Genomic DNA, 27,587 nt, shown 5'->3' on the forward strand with positions numbered 1-27,587 from the left:
ACCGTGCTTCTTCATCTGCATTGCTTGCTGTTTTAGGTTGGGTTTATGTATAGCACTTTGTGACATCTGCTGATGTAAAAAAGGCTTTATAAATCAATTTGATTGAAGGGCCTTGGTCAGGGAGGTGACCCAAGAACCCAATGGCCACTCTGACAGAGCTACAGAGTTCCTCTGTAGAGATGGGAGAACCTTCCAGAAGCACAACCATCTCTGCAGCACTCCACCAATCAGGCCTTTATGGTAGAGTGGCCAGACAGAAGCCACTCCTAGTAAAAGTACAGAGAGATCCTTAATAAAAACCTGCTCCAGAGTGCTCAGGACCTCAGACTGGGGCAAAGGTTCACCTTCCAACATGACAATGACCCTAAGCACACAGTCAAGACAATGCAGGAGTGGCTTCGGGACAAGTCTCTGGATGTCCTTGAATGGCCCAGCCAGAGCCTGGACTTGAACCCGATCTAACATCTCCGGAGAGACCTGAAAATAGCTGTGCAACAACGCTACCCATCCAACCTGACAGAGCTTGAGAGGATCTGCAGAGAAGAATGGGAGAAACTCCACAAATACAGGTGTGCCAAGCTTGAAAATACCTGTCTAGCAATGATCAACAACTAACATGACAGAGCTTGACATTTTTTTTAAAGAATAATGTGCACATATTGTACAATATTGTACTCTTAGAGACTTATCCAGAAAGACCCACAGCTGTAATCGTTGCCAAAGGTGATTCTAACATGTATTGACTCAGGGGTGCGAATACTTATGTAAATTAGATTGTTCTGTATTTCATTTCTAAAACACGTTTTCACTTTGTGTAGATGGGTGAGAAAAAAAATCAGGTTGTAACACAAAGAAATGTGGAATAAGTCAAGGGGTATGAACACTTTCCCTTGGGCACTGTTTGACCTTGTTCATTACATAGAGTGAATAGTGTGTATGGTTATGTTTCATGTGTGTATATGGATTGAGTGCCAAGTGTGCAATAATGTACTAAGGCTCCAGCATGTAATGCTATCATCTGGGCATAACTGTGTTACAGAATGGACTGAGGTTTATAACTGACTACTAATAGGGAAATGGTATGCAATTGCAAGCAGGGTCTGCTGATCAAATACAGTACCCGTCACAAGTTTGGACCCACCTACTCATTCAAGGGTTTTTCTTTATTTTTACTATTTTCTACATCGTAGAATAATAGTGAAGACATCAAAACTATAAAATAGCACATATGGAATCATGTAGTAACCAAAAAAGTGTTAAACAAATCAAAGTATATTTTATATTTGAGATTCTTCAAAGTAGCCACCCTTTGCCTTGATGTAGATAGGAATGGACCGGAATGTTATGTAATGGAATGCGATAGTCCTCCAGTAGAGGGGGAACATTCCATTTTATTTGATTAAAGCGTCTTGAAATAGCTCTTGTTCATCAAGTCAAGACATTCTCAGAAACAAGCCGTATCGCTGTAATAAAACATTTTCTGATTGTATTATGCTGTTAAATGTGAAATTTAATCAGCGTCAGTTTGTCTGCGAGAAACGGTGGGTCAGATTTAGAGCAGCAAATATGTTGCCATGGTGATTGTGTTTGATTGACAGCTAAGACCCAGCCTGTATCTGACTGGTCATTAGTCCTTCAGCCCAAGGAGCTGTGCATGTTCTCTCTCTCTCTCTCTCTCTCTCTCTCTCTCTCTTTCTCTCTCTTCAATTCGAAGGGGATATATTGGCATGGGGAACATACATTGCCAAAGCAAGTGAAATAAACAATCACAAATTTACAGTTAACAATAAACACTCTCCCTGCCCTCCATGCCGGCCTGTTAGATATTCTGATGTTGTGCGGCCTCTTAAGGATATGCATGTGCTGAGCCCTTCTCCCCTCTCTCTATCTGTTCCCCTGTCACTCACACGCCGGCTGTCTATTCAGACAGACTATACGAAGTACTCTGAGTGCATCCGAAATGCCACCCTATTCCCTACATAGTGCACTACTTTTGACCAGGGCCATAGGGATTATATAGGAAGTGGGTTGCCATTTGGGACGAATTCTGTGACTGGAGAGGCTGTGACAGGCTGACGCATAACCTTAAAGGAGAGCAAAGAGACGAGGGATGGGGGAGGATGGGGGCGGAAAAGGTGCAAAGCAAGATAGAAGAGAATTATTGGTGAGGACGAGAAGGAAGAGGGGAAGATTCGACGCGGCTGTGACAGAAAAGACACTGAGTTAGAGTGGAGTGAGTGTGAGTGACATGGTGAGAGAGAGATCAGTGATGGGGAGATAGAGGGAGACATAGGTTGCATCCCAAATGGCACCCTATTCTCTACATAGTGTACTACTTCTGACCAGAGCCTTATGGGGAATAGGGTGCCATTTGGGAGCTATTTGGGATGCAGCCAGAGTGGGACGGGGGGAGACAGAGAATGAGAGAAAGGGGGAGAAGGAGGACGAGAGGAGAGGAGCCGATCAATAGACTGACTGGTCTAAGGCAGGTTCATCTATAATGCAGTACGGATGCTACAGTGTATGTTTGTGTATGTGTTGTTCATGAGAGTGTGTGTAGGGATATTTGCTTGCTTGTGTGTGTGTGTGTGTGTGTGTGTGTGTGTGTGTGTGTGTGTGTGTGTGTGTGTGTCTTACTCAGGGTTTCCGTTGGCAATGCACTGCAGGTGGAACTTTCCTCCCTCTCTGGGCAGATCACTCTCAGGCTGGATAGTTACATCTGGGGTGACTGGAAAAACAATAATACATCGCCATCATATATACTGGAGAAGATAGATACACACACACAAACGGACAAACACACACATACGTACATTGCACGTAAGTCATGTCATGTACATTGTACACGTCTGTTGAGTTATGTTTGTAATGTTCCAGTGACAATGCACGCACGCACGCACGCACGCTCGCGCTCGCACACACACACACACACACACACACACACACACACACACACACACACACACACACACACACACACACAAACACACACACACACAAACAAAATTATGAGCAATCTAACATAATTGGCTAACCCAGCTTCTACATCTGCATTGCTTACTATTTGGGGTTTTAGGCTGGGTATCTGTAAAGCCCATTGTAACAAACTGCTGATGTTAAAAGGGCTTTATAAAATACATTGGATTTATTGACCTCGCTGTAAAATCAACAGTATGGTAAGCATATGTGTCCCCTGCAGGTCGCAGTATAGGTATGACCAGCAGTAGCAAAGGCATATGGGTAGGGGACGCATGAGTCGACCTTCGCCTCTTCCCAAGCCCGTTGGGAAGTTTCAGTGATGAGACAAGATCGTAATTGGATATCACGAAATTGGGGAGAAAAGGGGGGTTAAAATACCAACAACAAAAAAATGTCAAAACAGAAGCATATGCAGAAAATGACGTCATACCTATGGTAAAATATGGTGGTGGATCTTTGATGTTATGGGGCCACTGGTCCAAGGGACCTTGCTAATCCAATGAGTCCTACCGTAACGCCGGCGCATTTTGGTTTCTAACCTCTTTTAAACATTGTGTGTTTAAGCTACATACATTATTCTGTGTGATTAACGGGGAGTTAGAGCAGTGGTTGTGAGACAAGGGCGGATCCCAAAGGAGCCAGGTTTTTTAACAAAAATGTCTGTAGAGTCGAAATGGTTTGAGCAATAAACTATTAAAAGCTATCTATGAAAAGCTGAGGCTCTTACAAGCTACACAAGAGTTGTTAGAAAGAAAGGAGTTATTCTGCATAGAAGATTATAGGAGATCCCAGGACATAGTGTCTATATAAGCTCACATAGTTTTGTCACAAACTCCAAACTCCACACAGTCATCACTGACGAATACATACAGCATTCATTGTTATCAGGTTTTTGCTTCGGCTGGCCTTGTTTTTTATTGACATTTGTCAGTAAAACTCATGAATGTAACTGTTTGTGTTCTAGTTGTAGACCTGGTTGTACTGAAAAGAAAATGGTAAAACACTTGGTTGTGAGGCTAAATATAACGGCTGGACATGCCTATAAATGAAAGTCAGGGAAATGAAAAGCCGATTTTTGCTGGGGTCTCAGGACTAGGGTTAAGGTCAACGGCATCATGAACTTTACCAGGACATTTTAGCCAAAAAACCTGGTTCTCTCTGCCAGTAGGCTGACACTTGGCCGCAAGTGGATCTTCCAGCAAGATGACAACCCCAAGCACTAATCAAACTCCACAAAGAAATTGTTAATTGACCAGAAAATCTATATTTTGCAATGGCCATCTCAGTCACCGGACTTGAACCCCATTGAAAACCTGTGGTTTGAATTGAAGAGGGCAGACCATAAGTGCAGATGAAGGATATCAAGGATCTGGAAAGATTCTGTAAGGAGGAATGGTCTAAAATCCCTCCCAGTGTGTTCTCCAATCTCATAAAACAGTTGAGAAAAAGTCTCAGTGTCATTATCCTCACAAGGGAAGGATGCAAGCGTGTTAAAAACAGGGGTGCCAAAATGTTTTACCCCAATCTTTAAGAGATTTGTTTCCCAAATTCTTTTAGCAAACTTTGTAGATCTGTATTTTGCTCATCTTTATCAAGGGTGCCAATAATTATGGACCAGCAAGTACATGTGGTTGCAGTGGCAGGTCTTGGCGAGTAGAGACAGCACTTACACAGGACTCTAATGCGTTGCTCGCTCCCTTTGTCCCCAGGGGCCAGAGAAGGGTGGTCTACAGCACAGGCAATCAGAGCATTATCATCGCTTCGGCCCACAGTCAGAGTCAGCTCACTGATCACTGTGTAGGTCGGCTCACCAGGGTTAGACTCCACCACATCAGGGCGACCTGGATGCACATACGAACACACACACAGACAGAGAGATGCACACACACACACACACCACACACACGTAGATACACTCAAATGAGGGGAGACACACAGATAGACACACACGATGCAAACACAAACATATTGTCACTATGGGTACTCGTTTTAACTGTCATTGCCTATAATGATGATGTACTACTTACTACCACTGTATGAAAAGCTCTATGTCAAATGAGTTTACATTCAAGATAAAGTAATATCAGTGGCTGTCTGAGTAATATTTATGTAATATGGAGGATATTTCTCTTTCTCTTTGTCTCATTCACCCACGCACACACGCACGCACGCACGCACGCACGCACGCACACACACACACACACACACACACACACACACACACACACACACACACACACACACACACACACACACACACACACACACACACACACACACAGGGAACATCTATAATCTGTGGATCCACCATAATGATACCATACATTTAGATTATGCCTGCGTCCCAAATGGCACCCTATTCCCTATATAGTGCACTACTTTTGAACTACATCCAATTCAATGCAGACAAATTGATCCCATCAGCCCTTACACTTACATACTGTAGTGTACAAGAACATGCATATTTAAAGCCTCTTCACAGCAGTTAGCCAGCCATTCTTCTCAATTATACCCTCTTCAGCTACACTCTTTCAACATCTCCCAACCATTTCATCATCCGTCATCCTTTTCCTCCACTGACCCTTCCCTAATATCCTATTTTCTCTCTCTCTGTGTCCAAAATGCATCCCATATGGCACCCTATTCCCTATATAGTGCATTACTTTTGTCCAGGGACCATCACCCAATTCCCTGGTCTATTGTCCTGGTCAAAAGTAGCGCACTATGAAGGAAATCGGATGCCATTTGGGATGCAACCATTCTCTTTTTATCTCTTTCCTCCATAATTCTCTCTCCTAGTATAGCCCTGTCCCTCTCTCTCTCCCTCTCTTCCTCTCTCCATCCCCTTTGAGCCTCTCTAACCTCTGTAAACCCGTCAAAGCAGCAGAAGTGAGTGTGCTCATCTATCCTAACCTAGCTACTTACAGCACAGCGCTCTATGGTTCCATCTCAAATGCCACCCTATAAGGTAGGCTCAAAAGTAGTGCACTACATAGGGAAAAGGGTGCTAATTGGAACACAGACTCTGTATGAGAGGGTGTCATAGTAACACGTTGACCCGTGATGCTTATCTCCTCGGCCTCTCCTCGCTCCCTTTCTTCAGCTATAATACTGACTGAAGAGCCCAGTTTGTGTGTGTGTGTGTGTGTGTGTGTGTGTGTGTGTGTGTGTGTGTGTGTGTGTGTGTGTGTGTGTGTGTGTGTGTGTGTGTGTGTGTGTGTGTGTGTGTGTGTGTGTGTGTGTGTGTGTGTGTGTGTGTATGTGTGTGTGTGTGTACAGTGCCTTGGCAACCTGTCATTTAAATTGATTTTTATTTGGATTTCATGTAATGGACATACACAAAATAGTCCAAATTGGTGAAGTGAAATGAAAAAAATTACCTGTTTTAAAAAAATGTAAAGAAAAAGAAAAGTGGTGAGTGCATATGTATTCACCCCCTTTGCTATGAAGCCCCTAAATAAGATCTGGTGCAACCAATTACCTTCAGAAGTCACATAATTAGTTAAATAAAGTGCACCTGTGTGCAATCTAAGTGTCACATGATCTGTCACATGATCTCATTATATATACACCTCTTCTGAAAGGCCCCAGAGTCTGCAACACCACTAAGCAAGGGGCACCACCAAGCAAGTGGCACCATGAAGACCAAGGAGCTCTCCAAACAGGTCAGGGACAAAATTGTGGAGAAGTACAGATCAGGGTTGGGTTATAAAAAAATATCAGAAACTTTGAACATCCCACAGAGCACCATTAAATCCATTATTAAAAAATGGAAAGAATATGGCACCACAAAAAACCTGCCAAGAGAGGGCCGCCAACCAAAACTCACAGACCAAGCAAGGAGGGCATTAATCAGAGAGGCAACAAAGAGACCAAAGATAACCCTGAAGGAGCTGCAAAGCTCCACAGCGGAGATTGGAGTAACTGTCCATAGGACCACTTTAAGCCGTACACTCCACAGAGCTGGGCTGTACGGAAGAGTGTCCAGAAAAAAATAAGCTAACATGTTTTGTGTTCGCCAAAAGGCACGTGGGAGACTCCCCAAACATATAGAAGAAGGTACTATGGTCAGATGAGACTAAAATTGAGCTTTTTGGACATCAAGGAAAAAGCTATGTCTGGTGCAAACCCAACACCTCTCATCACCCCAAGAACACCATCCCTACAGTGAAGCATGGTGGTGGCAGCATCATGCTGTGGGGATGCTTTTCATCAGCAGGGACTGGGAAACTGGTCAGAATTGAAGGAATGATGGATGGTGCTAAATACAGGGAAATTCTTGAGGGAAACCTGTTTCAGTCTTCCAGAGATTTGAGACTGGGACGGAGGTTCACCTTCCAGCAGGACAATGACCCTAAGCATACTGCTAAAGCAACACTCAAGTGGTTTAAGGGGAAACATTTAAATGTTTTGGAATAGCCTAGTCAAAGCCCAGACCTCAATCAAATTGAGAATCTGTGGTATGACTTCAAAATTATTGTACACAAGCAGAACCCATTCAATTTGAAGGAGCTGGAGCAGTTTTGCCTTGAAGAATGGGCAAAAATCTCAGTGGCTAGATGTGCCATGCTTGTAGAGACATACCCCAAGAGACTTGCAGCTATAATTGCTGCAAAAGGTGGCTCTACAAAGTATTGACTTTGGGGGGTGAATAGTTATAAACGCTCAAGTTTTCAGTTTTTTAATCTTATTTCTTGTTTGTTTCACAATAAAAAATATTTTGCATCTTCAAAGTGGTAGGCATGTTGTGTAAATTGAATGATACAAACGCCCCAAAAAGCCATTTTAATTCCAGGTTGTAAGGAAACAAAATAGGGAAAATGCCAAGGGGGGTTGAATACTTTCGCAAGCCACTGTATGTGTGGGTGTGTGTGTGTGTGTGAGAGAGAAAGTGTGTGTCTGTGAGAGTGTGTGTTTTTGGTTTTACTATCTTTGTGGGGACCAGAAGCCAAAAGTCTCCATAAAACAAGGACCGTTCTGACAAGTGGGGACTTTTCCCCAGTCCCCACTGTCACGACTTCCACCGAAGTCTGGTCCTCTCCTTGTTCGGGCGGCGCTCGGCGTCGCCGGTCTTCTAGCCATCATCAATCCCCTTTTCATTTTCCATGTGTTTAGTCTTGTTTTTCCTCACACCTGGTTTCAATTCCCTCAATCACTTGTTGTGTATTTAACCCTCTGTTCCCCCCATGTCTTTGTGTGGGAGTGTTTATTGTAAGTGCTTGTGCACGTGTTGATTGGTGCACGACGGGTTTTTGTACCCATATCTTGTTATTTTTATGCCGTTGGTTTTGCGATTAAACTGCTCCGGCTATTACCAAGTTCTGCTCTCCTGCGTCTGACTTCCCTGCCACCGGTTACGCACCCCTTACACCCACAAGGAAAAGGGCTATTTTAGCCTTAGGAGTTAGGTTTAGGGTTAGGGTTACAATTAGGGTTAGGTTTAGGGTTAGGAGTTAGGGTTGGGAGTTAAGGTTAGGGTTAGGTTAAGGGTTGGGGTTAAGGTTAGGGTTAGGTTTAGGGTTGGGGATTAAGGTTAGAGTTAGGTTAAGGGTTAGGGTTAAGGTAAATAGGATTTTCAATGGGAATTAATTGTTTGGTCCCCACAAGGATAGTTACACATACTATATGTCACACAGGGTTGAGCTCATATAGTCTCCAACATGACTGGGATGCTCCCCACTCACTATCTGCGGCTTTCCCTCAGTCTTCTCATGGTTTATCAGGAACCAAGGTCACTCAATCTACCCTAATAGAACATTCTAGATGCATCCCAAATGGCACCCTTTTAGTATAGGTTATAGGGCCACTTTTGGCATAGGGTATAGGGTTCCATTTGGGACGTAGACCCTCTCTCTCTCTCGTTTACAGCTTCCTCTGTGTTCTGCCTCATCCCCCCGTGTCGCCGCTTTCAGCGCCTAGCTTTACCGTTTATCCCCTCTATCCTTTCAATCTTATTTACTTTTTATCTTTCTATCTCTCTCCCTCCCTCTCTCTGAATCCCATCTACAGACCCTCTCTCTCCCATCTTCCCTCTCCTCTCCCTTCCAACCATCCCCCCCTCTCCTTCCTGTCCCCACCTCCTCTCTCTCGCTCTCTCGCTCTCTGTTTAGTGTTTTGCTATGTTCTGCCTCATCACCTCCCCTCTAGTTTCTCTAGCTTGCAAATGTTCTATTATCCTCTCTCTCTTCTTCTTTCTTTAACCACCATTTATTTTCTTCTCTCACCCATACATACACATTCTCTCCATCTCCCTTCCCTTCTCTCACCCATACATACACATTCTCTCCATCTCCCTTCCCTTCTCTCACACATACATACACACCTTTCTCTTTTTTCTGTCTCTCATGATCTATCACACTCCCTTTTTTCTCTCTCTATCTCGCTCTCCTTCTATCTCCCTCTCCCTTCTCTCTCTCTCTCCCTCCCATCCTCTCTCCCCTCCCTTCCCCTCCTCTCTCCCTCCCACCTTTACCTGTGAGTTCCTCCTGGTCCCTGTACCAGTGTAGTTTGGCGGGGGGCTTGCTCCCAGAGCTGGTGCAGGTGAGGGTGACTTTGCCCCCTTCCTGCACAGCATCCTCATAGCCAGAGATCTGAGGCTTACCAGGGACACCTGACAGAGAGAGAGAGCAAGAGAGACAGACAGAAACATGGAGAGAGAGAAGAGAGAAGAGAGAGAGAGAGAAAGAGAGGGAGAGAAAGAGGGAGAGAGAGAGAGAGAGAGTACATTTAACACAGAGACACACTTATAGATGTGTTGTGCATCCCGAAAGGACACCTATTCCCTATATACTGTAGTGTACTATGGTCTCTGGTCAAAAGTAGTGCACTATATAGGGAATAGGGTGCCATTTGGACACTGCCACAGACTTATAGCAGACATGTATATAGTATACAGAACAGAGAGAATGTAATACAGCTGCACGCTATCGACACTCAGTGGTATAAAGTACTTAAGTAAAAACACTTTAAACTACTACTTAAGTCGTTTTGGGGGGTATCTGTACTTTACTATTTATATTTTTGACAACGTTTACTTTTACTTCACTACATTCCTAAAGAAAAGAATATACTTTTACTCCATACATTTTCCCTGATACCCAAAAGTCCTCATGACATTTTGAATGCTTAGCAGGACAGGAAAATGGTCCAATTCACACACTTATCAAGAGAACAAGTGGTCATCCCTACTGCCTCTGATCCTCTGGACTCACTAAACACAAATGCTTTGTTTGTAAATCATGTCTGAGAGTGGGAATGTACCCCTGGCTCTCCGCAAAAAAACAAGAAAATGGTACCGTCTGGTTTGCTTAATAAATGGAATTTGAAATTATTTATACTTTTACTTTCAATACTTAAGTATATTTAAGCAATTACATTTACTTTTGATGCTTACGTATATTGAAAACCAGATCCTTTTAGACTTTTACTCAAGTAGTATTTTACTGGTTGACTTTCACTTTTACTTGAGTCATTTTCTATTAAGGTATCTTTACTTTTACTCAAGTATGACAATCGGGTACTTTTTCCACCACTGCCGACAATCAGTCTAAGAAATCTACATACAGTACTCCACTACTGTATCTAGCACACAGACTGCATGAATAAGTTAATGCATAATACAGAATTATGCATTAATACACACACACACCTAGCACAGTGACGGTGGCACGGGCAGTGCGGACGGGCATGGTGAAGATGGAGCAGGTGTACTCCCCCTCGTCTGACAGCTGGATGTCTCCGATGGTGATGGACAGCTCTGTGCCTGTCGACCGGTGGAGCTGGATACGGTTATCTCTCAGAGCTGGGTGAGACAGAGGGATGGGAGGGAGAGGAAAAGTGGAGGGGGGAGAGAGAGGTGGTGGCGAGGGGAGGAGGGGAGAGAGAAGGAGGGAGAGAGGGGGAGGGAGAGAGGGAGAGAATCGGGATGGGGGAGAAATAGAGATAGGGAAGAAAGAGAGAAAATTAGGGAGAGTGGGAAGGGGAAGAATAATGGAGAAACACACGGAGACAGGCAGACAGACAGACAGACAGACAGACAGGGAGGGAGGGAGGGAGGGAGGGAGGGAAATAGGAGGGGGCAAAAGAAGAAGAGATATAAACGCTTTGTCATCATCGCGGCAGCTGGCAGGGAGGGGCACACACACACACACACACAGTGTTTAGTGTAGGTTATGCGAGGATGATGAAACGGTAGGAAACACACGTCCCATCTACGTGATATCTTTGACCTCTATATGTATTCGGATCTGACTGTCTGGGCTCTTGGGACACACACACAAACAAACTAAAATATAACCCCTATTCCCTACATAGTGCACTACTTTTGACCAGGGCCCATTGTAACATGAAGGCAACTGAACATTCACAGGCAGTCATTCCTTGGGCCTGTTTATCTGTCTACAGACAGTCCTGATCTCTGTCTGTGGCTACTGGGGCCTAATGCAGGACTGTCTCCATATACAGTATGTCTCTCTGTCTGTGGCTACTGGGGTCTAGTGCAGGACTGTCTCCATATACAATATGTCTCTCTGTCTGTGGCTACTGGGATCTAGTGCAGGACTGTCTCCATATACAATATGTCTCTCTGTCTGTGGCTACTGGGGGCTAGTGCAGGACTGTCTCCATATACAATATGTCTCTCTGTCTGTGGCTACTGGGGTCGAGTGCAGGACTGTCTCCATATACAATATGTCTCTCTGTCTGTCTTTGTGTATTTGTGTTTGTACATGTGTGTCTCTGTCCTTTTCCGTCTGGATGACTCCCGCTTTCTCTTTCTGTCTGTGTGTGTCTGTCTGGCTCAGTCTGTCTGTCTGTCGCTCTCTATCTGTCTGCCTCCCTCTCTTTCTGTCTGTCCGACTCTTTTTCTGTCTGTCTGTCTGTCTTTTCGCTGTCTGTCTCTCCGTCTGTGTGTCTCTGCATAGCATGCCTAACTCTGCCTGTGTCTGTGTCTCTGCCAGGGCTTTGTCTTCATGGTTTACCAGTAGCCAAGGTCAGTCCATTTGTCTTGATGTAGCTCCTGTGTGTGCCCCCCCCCCATCATTTACCTGTCTTCATGTATCCTCCATTTACCCCTCCTTTCCAATATATTGTTAACTGGAGGAAGCTTTATGGGATGAATACGATTTGAGAGTAGCAGCATATTGTTATTTCAGAAACAATGCTATTTCTACTTAGACAGTAATGTTATTGATCTAGATCTGAAAATAACATAGGCTAAAGGTACATGCATGCACGCTCCCCTGGCAACAAACAATGCGGCAGGTAGCCTGGTGGTTAGAGCGTTGGGCCAGTAAGGTGGCTGGATCAAATCCCCGAGCTGACAAGGTAAAAATCAGTCGTTCTGCCCCCTGAGCAAGGCAGTTAACCCACTGTTCCCTGGGCGCCAAGGACGTTGATGTGAATTAAGGCAGCCCACTGCACCTCTCTGATTCAGAGGGGTTGGGTTAAATGCGGAAGACACATTTCAGTTGAAGGCATTCAGTTGTACAACTGACTAGGTATCCCCCTTTCTCCAAAGACATCAACATGTCAACACGCCATTAGGTTCACAGATAGTAGGGCAATAGATTACTACCAGATCTATCTTCAAGTAGTAATTGAAATCCTTCAAATAATTTGAGCGCTTGGAGTGCCAGATAGGCAGGGTTTGCAGTTTCGGGATTATTATGGTCCATTAAGCCATGCAAGCCGAGTGTGTGTGTGGTGTGTGTGTGGTGTGTGTGTGTGTGTGTGTGTGTTGTGTGTGTGTGTGTGTGTGTGTGTGTGTGTGTGTGTGTGCACATGTGTGTGTGTGTGCACATGTGTGTGTGTGTGTCTGATGGGGCTAGACTGTGGTGTAAGAGTGCTGGGTCAGGATCTGGTTCTGAGGCCCTGGTTGAGAAAAGATACCCTCAGAGGGTCCTAGCCAGACACACCAGTTATTTTTGGGCTCTTGATCTCTGTCTCCCTCTCTCTCTTTCACACACATACACAAACATCTCTCTCTCTCAAACACACAACCCTCCCTCCCTCCCTTCCTTCCTTCCTCTCTCTCACCTCTCTTCTCTCCAAAGTACAGAGTCTGCTGGGCCGTGTTGGACCACTGCAGGGAGGAGTTGTCGCTCTCTGCCACCCGGCAGGTCAGGGTCACCGTGCCGCCCACCGACACCGTCTCGTCCTGGGTCACCGGCTGCATGGGGTCATCGTCTAGGCAACACAGAGAAGAAAGGGAAAAGGGAGGTCAGATGGAGATGATCATTTCAGGTACTGTCTGTAAGAGGTCTGGACAGGTGTGTGTGTCCCAAATGGCACCCTATTCCCTATATACTGCAGTAAATAGGGAACAGCATTCCATTTTGGATACAGACAGAGCCTGGACAGTTAGAGAGGGAGAACAGCCATGGGAGTATCTATGTAAGACTGATGAGTCTATAACCAGCCAGAACATTAACTGGCTGGTTCCCTATATTTTTATAATTTCATCTTTATTTAAATAGGCAAGTCAGTTTGGAACAACTTCTTATTTACAATGACGGCCTAGGAACAGTGGGTTAACTTCCTTGTTCAGGGGCAGAACGACAGATTTTTACCTTGTCAGCTCGGGGATTCAATCTAGCAACCTTTTGGTTATTGGCCCAACATTCTAACCACTAGGCTACCTGCCGCCCCATATAGTACACTACTTTTGACCAGGGCCCTATATAGGGAATAGGGTGCCATTTGGTTTGGGATGCAGCCAATGAAGGAGAGGCATATTGAGAAGCACAATATGCTGTGTGTGTGTGTGTGTGTGGGGGGGGGGGGGGGGGGGGGGGTTAGAGAGAGAGCGAGTGAAATGAAAAGGTCAAAGTGTCAATGGAGAGATGCTACACAGTGTTAATGTTACTGTGTGGCCCCACGGTGTTTAAGCGGTGTCATTTTTAGGCATGCATATGTATTTCAGGGTTGAACAAACTCAAATGAGACAAATATTATGGAAATGAGGGTCAGGATGTGAGAATGAATGTGACCAGCAATAATTATGGGGTTCGGCACTGAATTGTGATAGTAAAAACCTTAACTGAACTTGAACTTGCAAAATGACACCCTATACCCTATATAGTGCACTTACTTTGGACCAGGGACCCCCTTGGTCAAGTGCTATGTAGGGAATATTGTGCCATTTTAGGACGCATCCCATACACGACAGTAACCTTTGCTGATATACTGTATGGGATTACATAAATACATTGAAATGGAACTGGAAAATATAGATTCTTATAATAAGTTATTCTAATACCGTTGATGTGTTGTGCATCTGTCTAACCAAATGTTCACTCTCTTTAAGGGGTATTTTATGTCCAGGAACATCAACAAACAGGAGACATTCATTACAGAAAAGGCTTAACTAGACCAAAAATTTACACTACCAGTCAAAAGTTTGGACACACCTACTCATTCAAGGGTATTTCTTTATTTTTACTATTTTCTACATTGTAGAATACTAGTGACGACATCAAATCACATATGAAATAACACATATGGAATCGTGTAGTAACCAAAAAAGTGTTAAACAAATGAAAATATATTTTAGATTGTTCAAAGTAGCCACCCTTTGCATTGATGACAGCTTTGCATACTCTTGGCATTCTCTCAACCCGCTTCACCTGGAATGCTTTTCCAACAGTTTTGAACAAGTTCCCACATACGCTGAGCACTTGTTTGATGCTTTTCCTTCACTCTGCAGTCCAACTCATCCCAAACCATCTCAATTGGGTTGAGGTCGGGTGATTGTGGAGGCCAGGTCATCTGATGCAGCACTCCATCACTCTCCATGGTCAAATAGCCCTTACACAACCTGGAGGTGTCATTTTCCTGTTGAAAAAAACGATAGTCCCACTAAGAGCAAACAGTGTCACCAGCAAAGCACCCCCACACCATCACACCGCCTCCTCCATGCTTCACAGTGGGAACCACACATTCGGAGATCATCCATTCACCTACTCTGCGTCTCACAAAGACACAGTGGTTGGAACCAAAAATCTCAAATTTGGACTCATCAGACCAAAGGAATGACTTGAACTCCAGGGCGGCATGTAGCCTAGTGGTTAGAGTGTTGGGCCAGTAACCGAAAGGTTGCTGAATTGAATCCCTGACATGCAAGGTTAAATCTGTTTGCTTTGCTATTTGAACTGTTCTTGCCAATATATGGACTTTTACCAAATAGGGATATCTTCTGTATACCACCCCTACCTTGTCACAACACAACTGATTGGCTCAAACGCATTAAGAAGAAAATAAATTCCACAAATTAACTTTAACAAGGCACACCTGTTAATTTAAATGCATTCCAGGTGACTACCTCATGAAGCTGGTTGAGAGAGTACCAAGAGTGTGCAAAGCTGTCATCAATTCAAATGGTGGCTACTTTGAAGAATCTCAAATATAAAATATATTTTGATTTGTTTAACACTTTTTTGGTTACTACATGATTCCATGTGTGTTATTTCATAGTTTTGATGTCTTCACTATTATTCTACAATGTAGAAAATAGTAAAAATAAAGAAAAACCCTTGAATGAGTAGGTGTGTCCAGACTTTTGACTGGTACTGTATGTTCTGCATCCCAAATGGCAGTAGTGTGGTAGTGTAGGGAATAGGGTGCCATTTGGAACACATCCATATATAGTACCAGACATGCCTCAAAGCAAGCTGCTCACCTCTGTAAATATGGCATTTATAAATAGTCTAATTGGAACAAAAATTGTCAGTGGTAGACAGTTTTAAATTCACAGTGTAGCGCTATCACATCCTTGCACCAGCGGTGATATACATTTTCTTCTTCACATCTGTGTGTTCTAAGTGTTCCGTAGCGGAACTCCGACCGGGACATGAAAGAGGAAATGCATGCAGGATGTGGCAGGAAGAACATTGGCACGACAACCTAACTAAAACTAACTGCCAAAAACCAAAAATGATACTACACCGAAACAGCATTACACACTTTTAAGAATTCCTTTAGTATTGCTGTCGAACAATCCCCCGTAGTCTATCCCATGCCTACATCAATCCAATGCTTTTACATTTGTGGAGAGTAGTCTCTCTCTCTCTCTCTCTCTCTCTCTCTCTCTCTCTCTCTCTCTCTCTCTCTCTCTCTCTCTCTCTCTCTCTCTCTCTCTCTCTCTCTCTCTCTCTGTACAAAGCTCAGGTATTCTACCACTGTGTACACTCTGTTTAGGGCAAAATAGCATTCTAGTTTGCTCTGTTTTTATTTAATTCTTTCCAATGTGTCAAGTAATTATCTTTTTGTTTTCTCATGATTTGGTTGGGTTTAATTGTGTTGCCGTCCTGAGGCTCTGTGGGGTCTATTTATGTTTGTGAATAGAGCCCCAGGACCAGCTTTCTTAGGGGACTCTTCTCCACGTTCATCTCTCTGTAGGTGATGGCTTTGGGGATCATTTCATTTTAGGTGGTAGTAGAATTGAACGTCTCTTTTCTGGATTTTGATAATTAGTGGGTATCGGCCTAATTCTGCTCTTCATGCATTATTTGGTGTTTTACATTGTACACTGAGGATATTTTTTGCAGAATTCTGCATGCAGAGTCTCAATTTCGTGTTTGTCCCATTTTGTGAATTCTTGGTTAGTGAGCAGACTCCTGACCTCAGAACCATAAAGGGCAATGGGTTCTATAACTGATTCAAGTATTTTTAGCCAGATCCTAATTGGGATGTAAAATGTTATGTTCCTTTTGATGGCATAGAAGGCCCTTCTTGCCTTGTCTCTCAGATCGTTCACAGCGTTGTGGAAGTTACCTGTGGCGCTGATGTTTAGGCCGAGGTATGTATCATTTTTTTGTGTGCTCTTGGGCAACGGTGTCTAGATGGAATTTGTATTTGTGGTCCTGGTGACTGGACCTTTTTTGAAACACGGTTATTTTCGTCTTACTGACATTTACTGTCAGGGCCCAGGTCTAACAGAATCTGTGCAGAAGATCTAGGTGCTGCTGTAGGCCCTCCTTTGTTGGGGACAGAAACACCAGATCATCAACAAACAGTAGACATTTGACTTCAGATTCTTGTAGGGTGAGGCCAGGTGCTGCAGACTGTTCTAGTGCCCTCGCCAATTCGTTGATATATATATGTTGAAGAGGGTGGGGCTTAAGCTGCACCCCTGTCTCACCCCCCGGCCCTGTGGAAAGAAATGTGTGTTTCTTTGCCAATTTTAACCACACACTTGTTGTTTGTGTACATGGATTTTATAATGTTGTATGTTTTTCCCCCAACACAGCTTTCCATCCATTTGTATAGCAGACCCTCAAGCCAAATTGAGTCAACATCTTTTTTTAAATAAGACTTTGTTTTGGTTTGTTTGTTTGTCAATTACAGTGTGCAGAGTGAATACGTAGTCTGTCGTACGGGAATTCTGTAAAAATCCAATTTGACATTTGCTCAGCACATTGCTTTCACTGAGGAAATGTACAAGTCTGCTGTTAATGATAATGCAGAGGATTTTCCCAAGGTTGCTGTTGACGCATATCCCACGGTAGTTATTGGGGTACAATTTGTCTCCACTTTTGTGGATTGGGGTTATCAATCCTTGGTTCCAAATATTGGTGAAGATGCCAGAGCTGAGGATGATGTTAAAGAGTTTATTTATAGCCATTAGGAAGTTGTGGTCTGTATATTTTATCATTTAATTTAGGATACCATCTACACCACAGGTCTTTTTGGGTTGGAGTGTTTGTATTTTGTCCTGTAGTTCATTCAATGTAATTGGAGAATCCAGTGGGTTCTGGTCGTCTTTAATAGTTGATTATAAGATTTGTATTTCATCATGTATATGTTTTTGCTGTTTGTTCTTTGTTAAAGGGACAAAAAGATTGGAGAAGTGGTTTATCCATACATCTCCATTTTGGATAGATAACTTCATGTTGTTGTTTGTTTAGAGTTTTCCAATTTCCCCAGAAGTGGTTAGATTCTATGGATTCTTCAATTACATTGAGCTGATTTCTGATGTACTGTTCCTTCTTTTTCCGTAGTGTATTTCTGTATTGTTTTAGTTATTTACCATAGTGAAGGTGTCGTCGGCTCAGGTTCTCTGGGTCTCTATGTTTTTGGCTGGATAGGTTTCTCAATTTCTTACTTAGGTTTTTGCATTCTTCATCATACCATTTGTCATTGTTGTCAAATTTCTTAGGTTGTCTGCTTGAAATGTTTAGATTTGATACGGAGGCTGAGAGGTTAAATATACTATTTAGGTTTTCTACTGCCAAGTTTGCACCTTCACTATTACAGTGAAACATTTTGTCCAGGAAATTGTCTAGAAGGGACTGAATTTGTTGTTGCCTAATTGTTTATTGGTATATTTCCACTATATTTTCCTTCCATCTACAGCATTTCTTAATATTACTCAGTTCCTTTGGCTTTGATGCCTCATGATTGAGTACTGCCCTGTTCAAGTAGACTGATTTTGCTGAGATCTGATAGGGGTGTCAGTGGGCTGACTGTGAACACTCTGAGAGACTCTGGGTTGAGGTCAGTGATAAAGTAGTCTACAGTACTACTGCCAAGAGATGAGCTATAGGTGTACTTATCATAGGAGTCCCCTCGAAGCCTATCATTGACTATGTACATACCCAGCATGTGACACAGCTGCAGGAGTTGTGACCCGTTTTTGTTGGTTATGTTGTCGTAGTTGTGTCTAGGGGGCCATATGGGGGAGGGAATGCTGTCACCTCCAGGTAGGTGTTTGTCCCCCTGTGTGGTGAGGGTGTCAGATTCCTGTCCAGTTCTGGCATTTAGGGCGTCACAGACTAGTGCATGTCCCTGGACCTGGAAATGACTGATTTCCCCTTCTAGGACGGAGAAGCTGTCTTCATGAAAGTATTCTAGTGGGGGGGGATATACAGTGCATTCGGAAAGTATTCAGACCCCTTAACTTTTTTCACATTTTGTTACCTTACAGCCTTATTCTAAGATGGATTAAATAGTTTTTTCCCCTCATCAATCTACACACAATACGCCATAATTACAAAGCAAAAACTGTTTTTTAGAAAATGTAGCAAATTTATTACAATGTAAAAACTGAAATATCACATTTATATAAGTATTCACACCCTTTACTCAGTACTCAGTACAGCCTCGAGTCTTCTTGGGTATGACACTACAAACTTGGCACACCTGTATTTGGGGACTATCTCCCATTCTTCTCTGCAGATCCTCTCAAGCTCTGTCAGGTTGGATGGGAGCGTCAATGCACAGCTATTTTCAGGTCACTCCAGAGGTGTTCAATCGGGTTCAAGTACGGGCTCTAGCTGGGCCACTGAAGGACATTCAGAGACTTGTCCCAAAGCCACTCCTACGTTGTCTTGGCTGTGTGCTTAGGGTCGTTGTCCTGTTGGAAGGTGAACCTTCACCCCAGTCTGAGGTCCTGAGCGCTCTGGAGCAGGTTTTCATCGATCTCTCTGTACTTTGCTCTGTTCATCTTTCCCTCCATCCTGACTAGTCTCCCAGTCCCTGCCACTAAAAAACATCCCCACACCATGGTGCTGCCCCCAACATGCTTCACCGTAGGGATGGTTCCCGGTTTCCTCCCGACGTGATGCTTGGCATTCAGCCCAAAGAGTTAAATCTTGATTTCATCAGACCAGAGAATCTTGTGTTCTTGGGGACCTTCAATGCTGCAGAAATGTTTTCTTACCCTTCCCCAGATCTGTGCCTCGACACAATCATGTCTGGTAGCTCAATTTCGAGTCTCATAGCAAAGGGTCTGAATACATGTAAATGTTATATTTCCATTTTTTTATTTTATACATTTGCAAACATTTATAAAAACCTGTTTTTGCTTTGTCATTAAGGGGTATTGTGTGTAGATTTATGAGGAAAAACATTAATTTAATCAATTTTAGAAAAGGGCTGCAACGTAATAAAATGTGGAGAAAGTGAACGGATCTGAATACTTCACGAATGTACTGTAGGAAACACACAGGAGGACATTTTTCCCTGTTGGCATAATTTCCTTTTGAATTTCTAGCCAAATGTAAAATGTTCCTGTTTTGATTCATTTAATAGAGTGAGTTAGGTTTTCTCTATACCAAATTAGCATACCCCCTGAGTCCCTTCCCTGTGTTACTCCTGGTAGTGTGGTATAGAGGAGATGGACCCACTGGTTGCCTTCTGTAACCTAGAAGGCAACCAGTGGGTCCATCTCCTCTATACCATGTAACATTTCTTTGGTGAAGTCCAGGTTCCTGCTCTTTAGGCCAAAGGCAGATGACCTCAGGCCTTGGATATTCCAGGAGGAAATAGTGAAGGCTTTGTGTTCCATAAAGTGTCCAATGCTCTCGCTCTCGCTCTCTCTCTCTCTCTCTCTCTCTCTCTTACTCTCTCTCTCTCTCTCTCTCTAGTAGACTACATTCTCTATCCCTGGCTACCGTTGAGGTTGGGCTCTGCGGCCTGTTTCACAAGGGTGCCCCAAATGGCACCCTAGTCCCTATGTAGTGCAATACTTTTGACCAGGGCCCATAAGGAATAGGTGTCATTTGAGATGCAGCCAGAGTTTGTGGTGGAGTGCTTGGCTCCCTCTCCCTGGATTAGTGTCGTCAATAATTACATCTAGGGCTAATTCTAATTATTGTGGCTGATTGTGAGATCTTCTTCTGCTCAGCATAAATGCTTTGGTAAATAGGCTGTCTGTTCCGTCGCCTCAGTTATCAAGCCAACCGCAATGGCTGTTTCTATTTCTAAAGAATAGAACAGCTGTATCTACACACAGCATATATTATATATGTATTCCTGAACAGAAACCTAACCTGTCTCTCTCCAGGAGCTGTACTGACTACTGCTAGTGTTGCAATGACATGAAAGAAGAGAGATTTATCCTTGGTAGACAGGAGTTAAATGCTGTTGCTCTCCTTTCTTCTCTCCTCTCCACAAACCCACACAGCTGTGAGTTTGAGGAAGACACGGGTATTTAAAGAAACACAATTTACACTTTCTAAACGCAGCGTGAACGAAGTGAGAACCAGGAGGTAGAGAAAGAGGCAGACGGAAGGAGGGAGGGAAGAGAGAGAGAGAGAGAGAGAGAGAGAGAGAGAGAGAAAGAGAGAGAGAGAGAGAGAGAAGGGGTGAGGCGAGAGGGCTTCAGGCTCAGATATAAAAGAGAGACTTAATAAACACTGTCCCAAGACCAGACAGTGAAAAATATCCCTTTCATTTCTCCATTTTCATTTTCGCCCATCTTCTCTCCATCCATCTGTCTCTTTCCATCTTTTTTTCACCTTCCTCCATCTGTCTTTCTCTTCTCATATTTTCCCTCCAGTCCTCTTTCACCTCTCCACCCTTCTGTCAACCTTTCCTCCCAATCTTTTCGACCAGCCCCAGCCCCCTCTTCCGTTTTTAAACCGACTGTCTGTCTCTCTGTCTTTCCTTCCGTATCACCTTCGCCTCATCTCTCTAGGAATATTATCCACCATAAGGAAAACACTCAAAGGCGAATCCTCATGCAGTAAATGATCAGAGCACAGTGAAGTGTATGATAAGACACAGTAGACCTGCTACAGTCTAAATGATACCATCCATGACAAAGTTGTCTGTCATGCTTGTGCTGATGCTAGGATTTGGGTCGGAAATACAGCTAAACAGTGTGGCTGTGACAACCTCTTCATATTTGATCCAGGATATAGCAACAATAGCAGCCCCCCTTCTCTACCCTCCCTGTCCAGCTGTCCTCTTCTGTCCACTCCCCTCCCCCATCCCCTGGGTGCCGATATGCCCTTCTGTCCACCCTCTACCCTTTACAACCCTTTTTCTCGTGCTTCAGCTCACTCTTCCATTCCTTCCATACTTCCCCTTTATTTCTCTGCTGCTCTGTCATCTTTTTTAATTTCTACCAAATAGTTGAAAGAATGGCCAAATCAAGACAAGGTCCATCTGTAGTATAAAATAGACTTGATTCATCTTTTTGATTTACTCTATAAAAGAGAATTAGGGTTTCAAAAAAAAATAATTATAGGGTTGGTCTTTGAAGTCAGTCCATTTGGAAACTCTATCTTACCCTGGTATTTATAAGTTATATTCTTCAAGACTCAATGACTATATATCATTTATTTGGATGTACCAAAAATGAACAGATTGCCCCTCATTAAATTTGGTTTGGACCAAAATACTGTACTGCAGTTTTTCCCAATCCTGATCCTGGGGACTGAATTGCGTGTTGGTACTAGGGCAAAAACAAAAATATGCAACCCTTGGGGTCCCAAGGACCAGGATTGGAAAACACTGCTGTACTGTATGTGGGCCCCACCTTGACTCCTATCACAAACACACTGATTCTCTGTTTATCTCTCAATCGCACCCTTTTCAATCATCCAACCCCTGTGGTTGGCTGTTTCTGTAACCCCCCCACCGCCACCCCTCGCCCTCTCTGTGCTTGTCAAACATCATTAGCTTACAGCCCAGACCCCCGAGTCTCAAGCTGTACGGCGCCAAGCCACCCCACCTAGCAACTAGCCCAACTGTGAGAAAGGCGGCAAAACATAGGAGAGGAGGGCGTTATGGAGGCGAGAGAGAGAGGGGAAGAGAGAAAGCGAGAGAGAAAGCGAGAGCGGGAGAGAGAGAGAGAGATCTTAATGCCTTGGCAAATATACTTATTGCTCCTGCCAATAAACCACTTACAGAAATAAGAAGTCAATTACCGTGAGGCTGGAGTTATGAGATCACTATATCAGTCAAAGGCTATAAGGCTCCTCAAAAGACCAAATCACAAAACTATAGTTCTCTCTCTCATCTATTCCTATCTGTCTCTTATCTATCTCTCTGTTTAACACACAACATACACCCTCAAATACATGGTATTCTCAGAAACATCAGACTGGTATGAGGATGCACCAAGGACAATCGGGATGGCCCTATAGACGTCTGAGGAAGGATAGATGCAGACTACAGAGAGAAACAGACCCTATACCCATAGTGAAGGAGAGATGGGAAAAATAGCATATTTATATAAAGTGAAGGGGATAGATGGAGTAAGACAGAGAGAGGGGATGATGGATAGAAGTGAGCAGAAGAGGCAAGGGTAAAGGGGAAGATATGCTGCAAATAAAATAATTTGGAACAAAAGGGAATTGTTGCCAGGCAACCAGCCAGAACAGGGTTACCAGGGCAACCACAGTGACCTAAAGCTTGACCCCTCCCTGTCATTTAGACCAATTCACAACAATATAAACTGGGCCCGGCTCGACTAGTCTGTAACTTCCGAAACGACATGGTCAAAAACAAAATGGTTAAAATCTCATTGTTACATTCATAGAGATCCTATCAATCGCTATGTCTATAAGAGTTATATATGTAGGCTTAATCATGCTGTTGTTTGCTCATTAACTGAATGTCTAACACAGTAGATATCTGGAGGCAATTAAGGTATTTATTTCTGAGGAGAATTCTCCTAATTTACAGCTTGAATAGACAGACGTACGTAGACAGACACGCAACACGTCACAAACATTAGCATGCAGATTATAGGGAGGAGACCACAGAAAGAATGCCTCACCATGGCCCATGAGTTACTGCACTCGTATAAAAAAAACCTGAAGGAATGCCTTTTTCTGATGCCTTTTTAGCATAGGACAAACTGTGACGTCCCCAGAGGAAAATGTTCTTGGACACACTACTGCTCTACACAAATAAACACAATACGTACATTGCACGTAAGCCATGTCATGTACTTTGTACACGTTTGTTGAATTGTGTTTTTAATGTTCCAGTGACAATGCAGGTTGGTGTTCTCCGGCTGGAGTCCTCGGAGGCTCCCTGGGTCCGACTATTCAGATACATGACACACAAAGCGACCAGAGAGACCAAAGAGGCTCTGAATGTGTGTATCGGAATGTGTGCGTGCGCGTGAATGGGTGAGTGTGTCTGTGTTTGTTATCAGACTACATGTAGCTGTGTGTATGTCAATGCATGTTCACATACACCGACTCTGTGTGTGTGTGTGTGTGTGTGTGTGTGTGTGTGTGTGTGTGTGTGTGTGTGTGTGTGTGTGTGTGTGTGTGTGTGTGTGTGTGTGTGTGTGTGTGTGTGTGTGTGTGTGTGTGTGTGTGTGTGTGTGTGTGTGTGCATGTAATGACCTCCATGTTTCACAGAGATGTACCTCTAACAAACCCAGCCGTTATGTTCCCCACTGTCTGTCAAAGCCAATCAACTGAGTGGAGATCAATTGGTGTAACAGCAGGGGCACCCAGCGCAACAATGGAAATGGACAGGGACAGTAGAACAATAGAAGTTGGACAGTGTCTTTCTCTCTTTCTGTGTTTTTATCATACACATTCAAGCAAAATCTAAGTAACTGCCTCGGTCGGAACGTGGGTCATCGTTGCATCTTTAACGAACAACCTCCTCCTTGGCTAAGTCACTAATTAGTGTGTCAGTCCACATGTTCTTAACCGACATCATGGCCATGGCCTGAATAACAGGGTTAACTTTACATGTGCCATCTGGTGACCCAGTTGGGATGAAAAACACATAGCCGCTGCTCTCTACACATGTAGATACTGTGACACACTCCCATTCATTCACACACTTATTCATCTCACCACAGAATCCCATTTTATATTGGGAACCACAACTGCTTAATAGGAAAGGAGGGGGGCTGAACCGTCACTTCCTCAGGAAAAAGGCTGAAGTCATCTTTCTTTCTCACTCTCTCTCCCTCATCTATCTCTTTCTCCGCTCTCGCTGCTCTCTCTGTCTCACTCCCTCTCTTTCCTCTGCAGTGAGAGCATTCCCCAGAGTCTGACAGCATGAGACTATTACACTCACAGACAGAATCTCTCTCCTCCAATTTCCCTCTCTCTCCCTGCTTTCTGTTCTCGTCTTCCCTCCTTTCATCCACTCACCCTCAACGGTCTCCTTCTCTCCTCCTCTGTTTCTCCCTCTCTCTTTTCCCCCTTTTCATTGTCTCTTCTCTCATGCATTATCTCCCCCCCTTTTTCTTTTCGCTGCCTCCCTTTTCTCTCCCTTTCACTAAGTCTTCTAACCCCCTCCTCCCCTCCTTTCTCCAGTCAATATAATTGGCATCGCAGGAGCGCTCCCTGCAGAGTATGCTAAAACAGAAGCAAACCAACAGAAAGAGCTGACCCTGGCCACGGCAATCAGCAAACCACAACCAGAACAAACCAGTCCAACACAGCACAGCGCACCCAGAAAAGAGCACGCTGCACACTACAAGACAATACTCTTCACCCAGTCGAGAATCAGTTCTATACACATCATTTCCAGTCCACAGCATCAAACATAGATTACAGCAGAATACTTGCCTAGTACATAAAACCCATACCAGTGGTGTAAGAAAAGAGCCCGTATTGATATAAAGTATCCCAGGAGTGCTAATCTAGGATCAGCTTTCCCCTATACATGCCATCGTGTTCATTATGATCTAAAAGGCTAAACTGATCCTAGATCAGCCCACAACCAGTGGCCACAACCCAGTAAAGCAAAGCAAATCCTAAACGTCAAACTCCAAAATGTAGATCCTGAGTTAAATCGATAAAGCTATCACAGCTCTCTGAGAATCCAGAGAAAAGTCAGGTAATAAAGATTGAAATGTCAAAACATTCCAAAACAACATCGGCAGCAGCACGTTGTAGCAGCACACAACAGCGCCAGAGTTAGGGCTGTCAGCTAGCTAGGCCCTGAGCAGACAGAAGACAACATCACATGGGTTAGACTGTAGAACAACCAAGCGCCCACAGGCTGATGGTAGCAACATGAAAATAGCTTTAGAAATTGAAGAGTGAAACATGAATAAATCACAATTTTAAAAATAGGGGAAAAAAATTGCCATCGCAGATAAACTGTCTGCCCTCCTTTCATCAAACACATCTGCCTAAAGTAAGAATGGTTGCCTTTCAGTTATTTAGATAACAAAATGTATATAATACTGAAACTGGCTAAGGATACTCACGCCAGTTCATGATGATCAAATTACAGACATAGAGTGAGTGAGTGAGTGAGTGAGTGAGTGAGTGAGTGAGTGAGTGAGTGAGTGAGTGAGTGAGTGAGTGAGTGAGTGAGTGAGTGAGTGAGTGAGTGAGTGAGTGAGTGAGTGAGTGAGTGAGTGAGTGAGTGAGTGAGTGAGTGAGTGAGTGAGTGAGTGAGTGAGTGAGTGAGTGAGTGAGTGAGTGAGCGAGTGAGTGAGTGTCAACCGTAGTGCACTCCCTAGGGAATAGGGTGCCATTTCGAATATTTTGTTATTCACAAAGAGAGATACTAACTACCCAGAGACCAATTGACACTGTAATTAAGGGTTCGGATTTGGATGCTTAGTATCCATTGTTTAGAAGCTCTCCTGTTATTAAGAAGAACAATCAAATTACACTTGATATGCTCAACTGGTCCTCTCAATGATTGGAGGCTGCACCTCATCTCACGCTAGTCAATCTTATGGGAGAATAAATGTCATATTGACTCGTCTATTCAAGGAGTGCATCTGAGTTGAAAAATTAAAATATGGGAAGAAGAGTTGGTCACATTCCAAGGAGGACACGTCCTGCACGACAGTTAATAAAGTCTTTGATTAATTCTCACTGTGTAATTTTCTCTGACCGGGTTTTCCTCATCCGACAGAGAGAGTCTGAAGAGCTTTTTAATTACAATGCACTTTGCGCTGCATCCCAAATTGCACCTTATTTCCTATTAAAATAAGTGCACTACTTTTAACTAGGGCCCATGCACTATATACGGAATAGGGTGCCATTTGGGATAAAGCCTCAGTCTGTAAGGAATGGAACGTCCTAGGACATCAGTTAATAAAAATAAAAAACAGGCAAGCAAGCACTTCAGTAAATGTTACATATCAAATGTTCCGGTGTTATGCACACAGAGAGAGAGATGGCTGCCTTGCTTACGCCTTCCAGCCAACAGAAAAGCAGCTGGAATCACATGAGGATTTCTGTTTGAACAACAACAACAAAAAACTAGAGGGCCGCGCTTCAAATAGGAAAGTGTGCGAGAACAAGTGTGCGCGTGTCTGTGTGTCTGAGAGTCTCCGTTTGTGTCTCTATAAGGAACACAAACATATGGAACAATGAGCACGTTTAAGCCATAGATACAGCAAGAGGGAGAGCGAATGAAAGGGAGGGAGAGGGAGGGAGAGGGAGGGCGAGCAAGAGAGAGGGAGGGGAGAGCAAGAGAGAGAGACTCAGTGCTTGTCTTTGTGTGTGCAAGCGACGAGAGGATTTATAATAGTGTGCCTAGTAGACTGTGAGAGAGAGTGAATAAAACAACGATGAGCGTGTGTGCGTGCCCGCGTGTGTGCGTGCCCGCGTGTAAGTGATGCTGAAGTAGATTCTCATGCACGGGTAAGAGGCTTACAGAAGGAGCCTATTCTTTTCCAAGTTCATCTCCTTCATTTTCATTAGCTGAATATTTAGTGTGTACACCTGGAATGGATGTAATGCCTTGTACTATGTGTATATAGTAGGTAGATCAGGTAAGACGACTGGAGGGTGATATTCACACAATGTCCCTTTTAAGATGGTGTCATACTCCAGAGGAAGACCATAGGAACAATACATACAGTGCATTTGGAAAGTATTCAGACCCGCTTTTTTTTACATTACAGCCTTATTCTAAAATGGATTACAGTTTTT

General features: G+C 43.7%; 1 protein-coding gene across 5 annotated transcripts in view; it reads right to left on the reverse strand.

Annotated features, from left to right (window-relative positions):
* LOC106600493 (cell adhesion molecule 3) overlaps positions 1–27,587 on the reverse strand; it is a 58,444-nt gene that overhangs the window by 11,248 nt on the left and 19,609 nt on the right. For all 5 annotated transcript variants that reach the window (XM_014191883.3, XM_014191882.3, XM_014191880.3 and 2 more), the window contains exons 3-7: positions 13,015–13,164; positions 10,628–10,780; positions 9,452–9,589; positions 4,650–4,820; positions 2,638–2,728 (exon numbers count right to left, since the gene is read on the reverse strand). In XM_014191883.3, the coding sequence (XP_014047358.1) occupies positions 2,638–2,728; positions 4,650–4,820; positions 9,452–9,589; positions 10,628–10,780; positions 13,015–13,164 (703 nt within the window). The remainder of the gene's footprint in view (positions 1–2,637; positions 2,729–4,649; positions 4,821–9,451; positions 9,590–10,627; positions 10,781–13,014; positions 13,165–27,587) is intronic.

Source organism: Salmo salar, chromosome 03, assembly GCF_965601325.2.
Source record: "Salmo salar chromosome 03, fSalSal1, whole genome shotgun sequence".
NCBI lineage: Eukaryota > Metazoa > Chordata > Actinopteri > Salmoniformes > Salmonidae > Salmo > Salmo salar.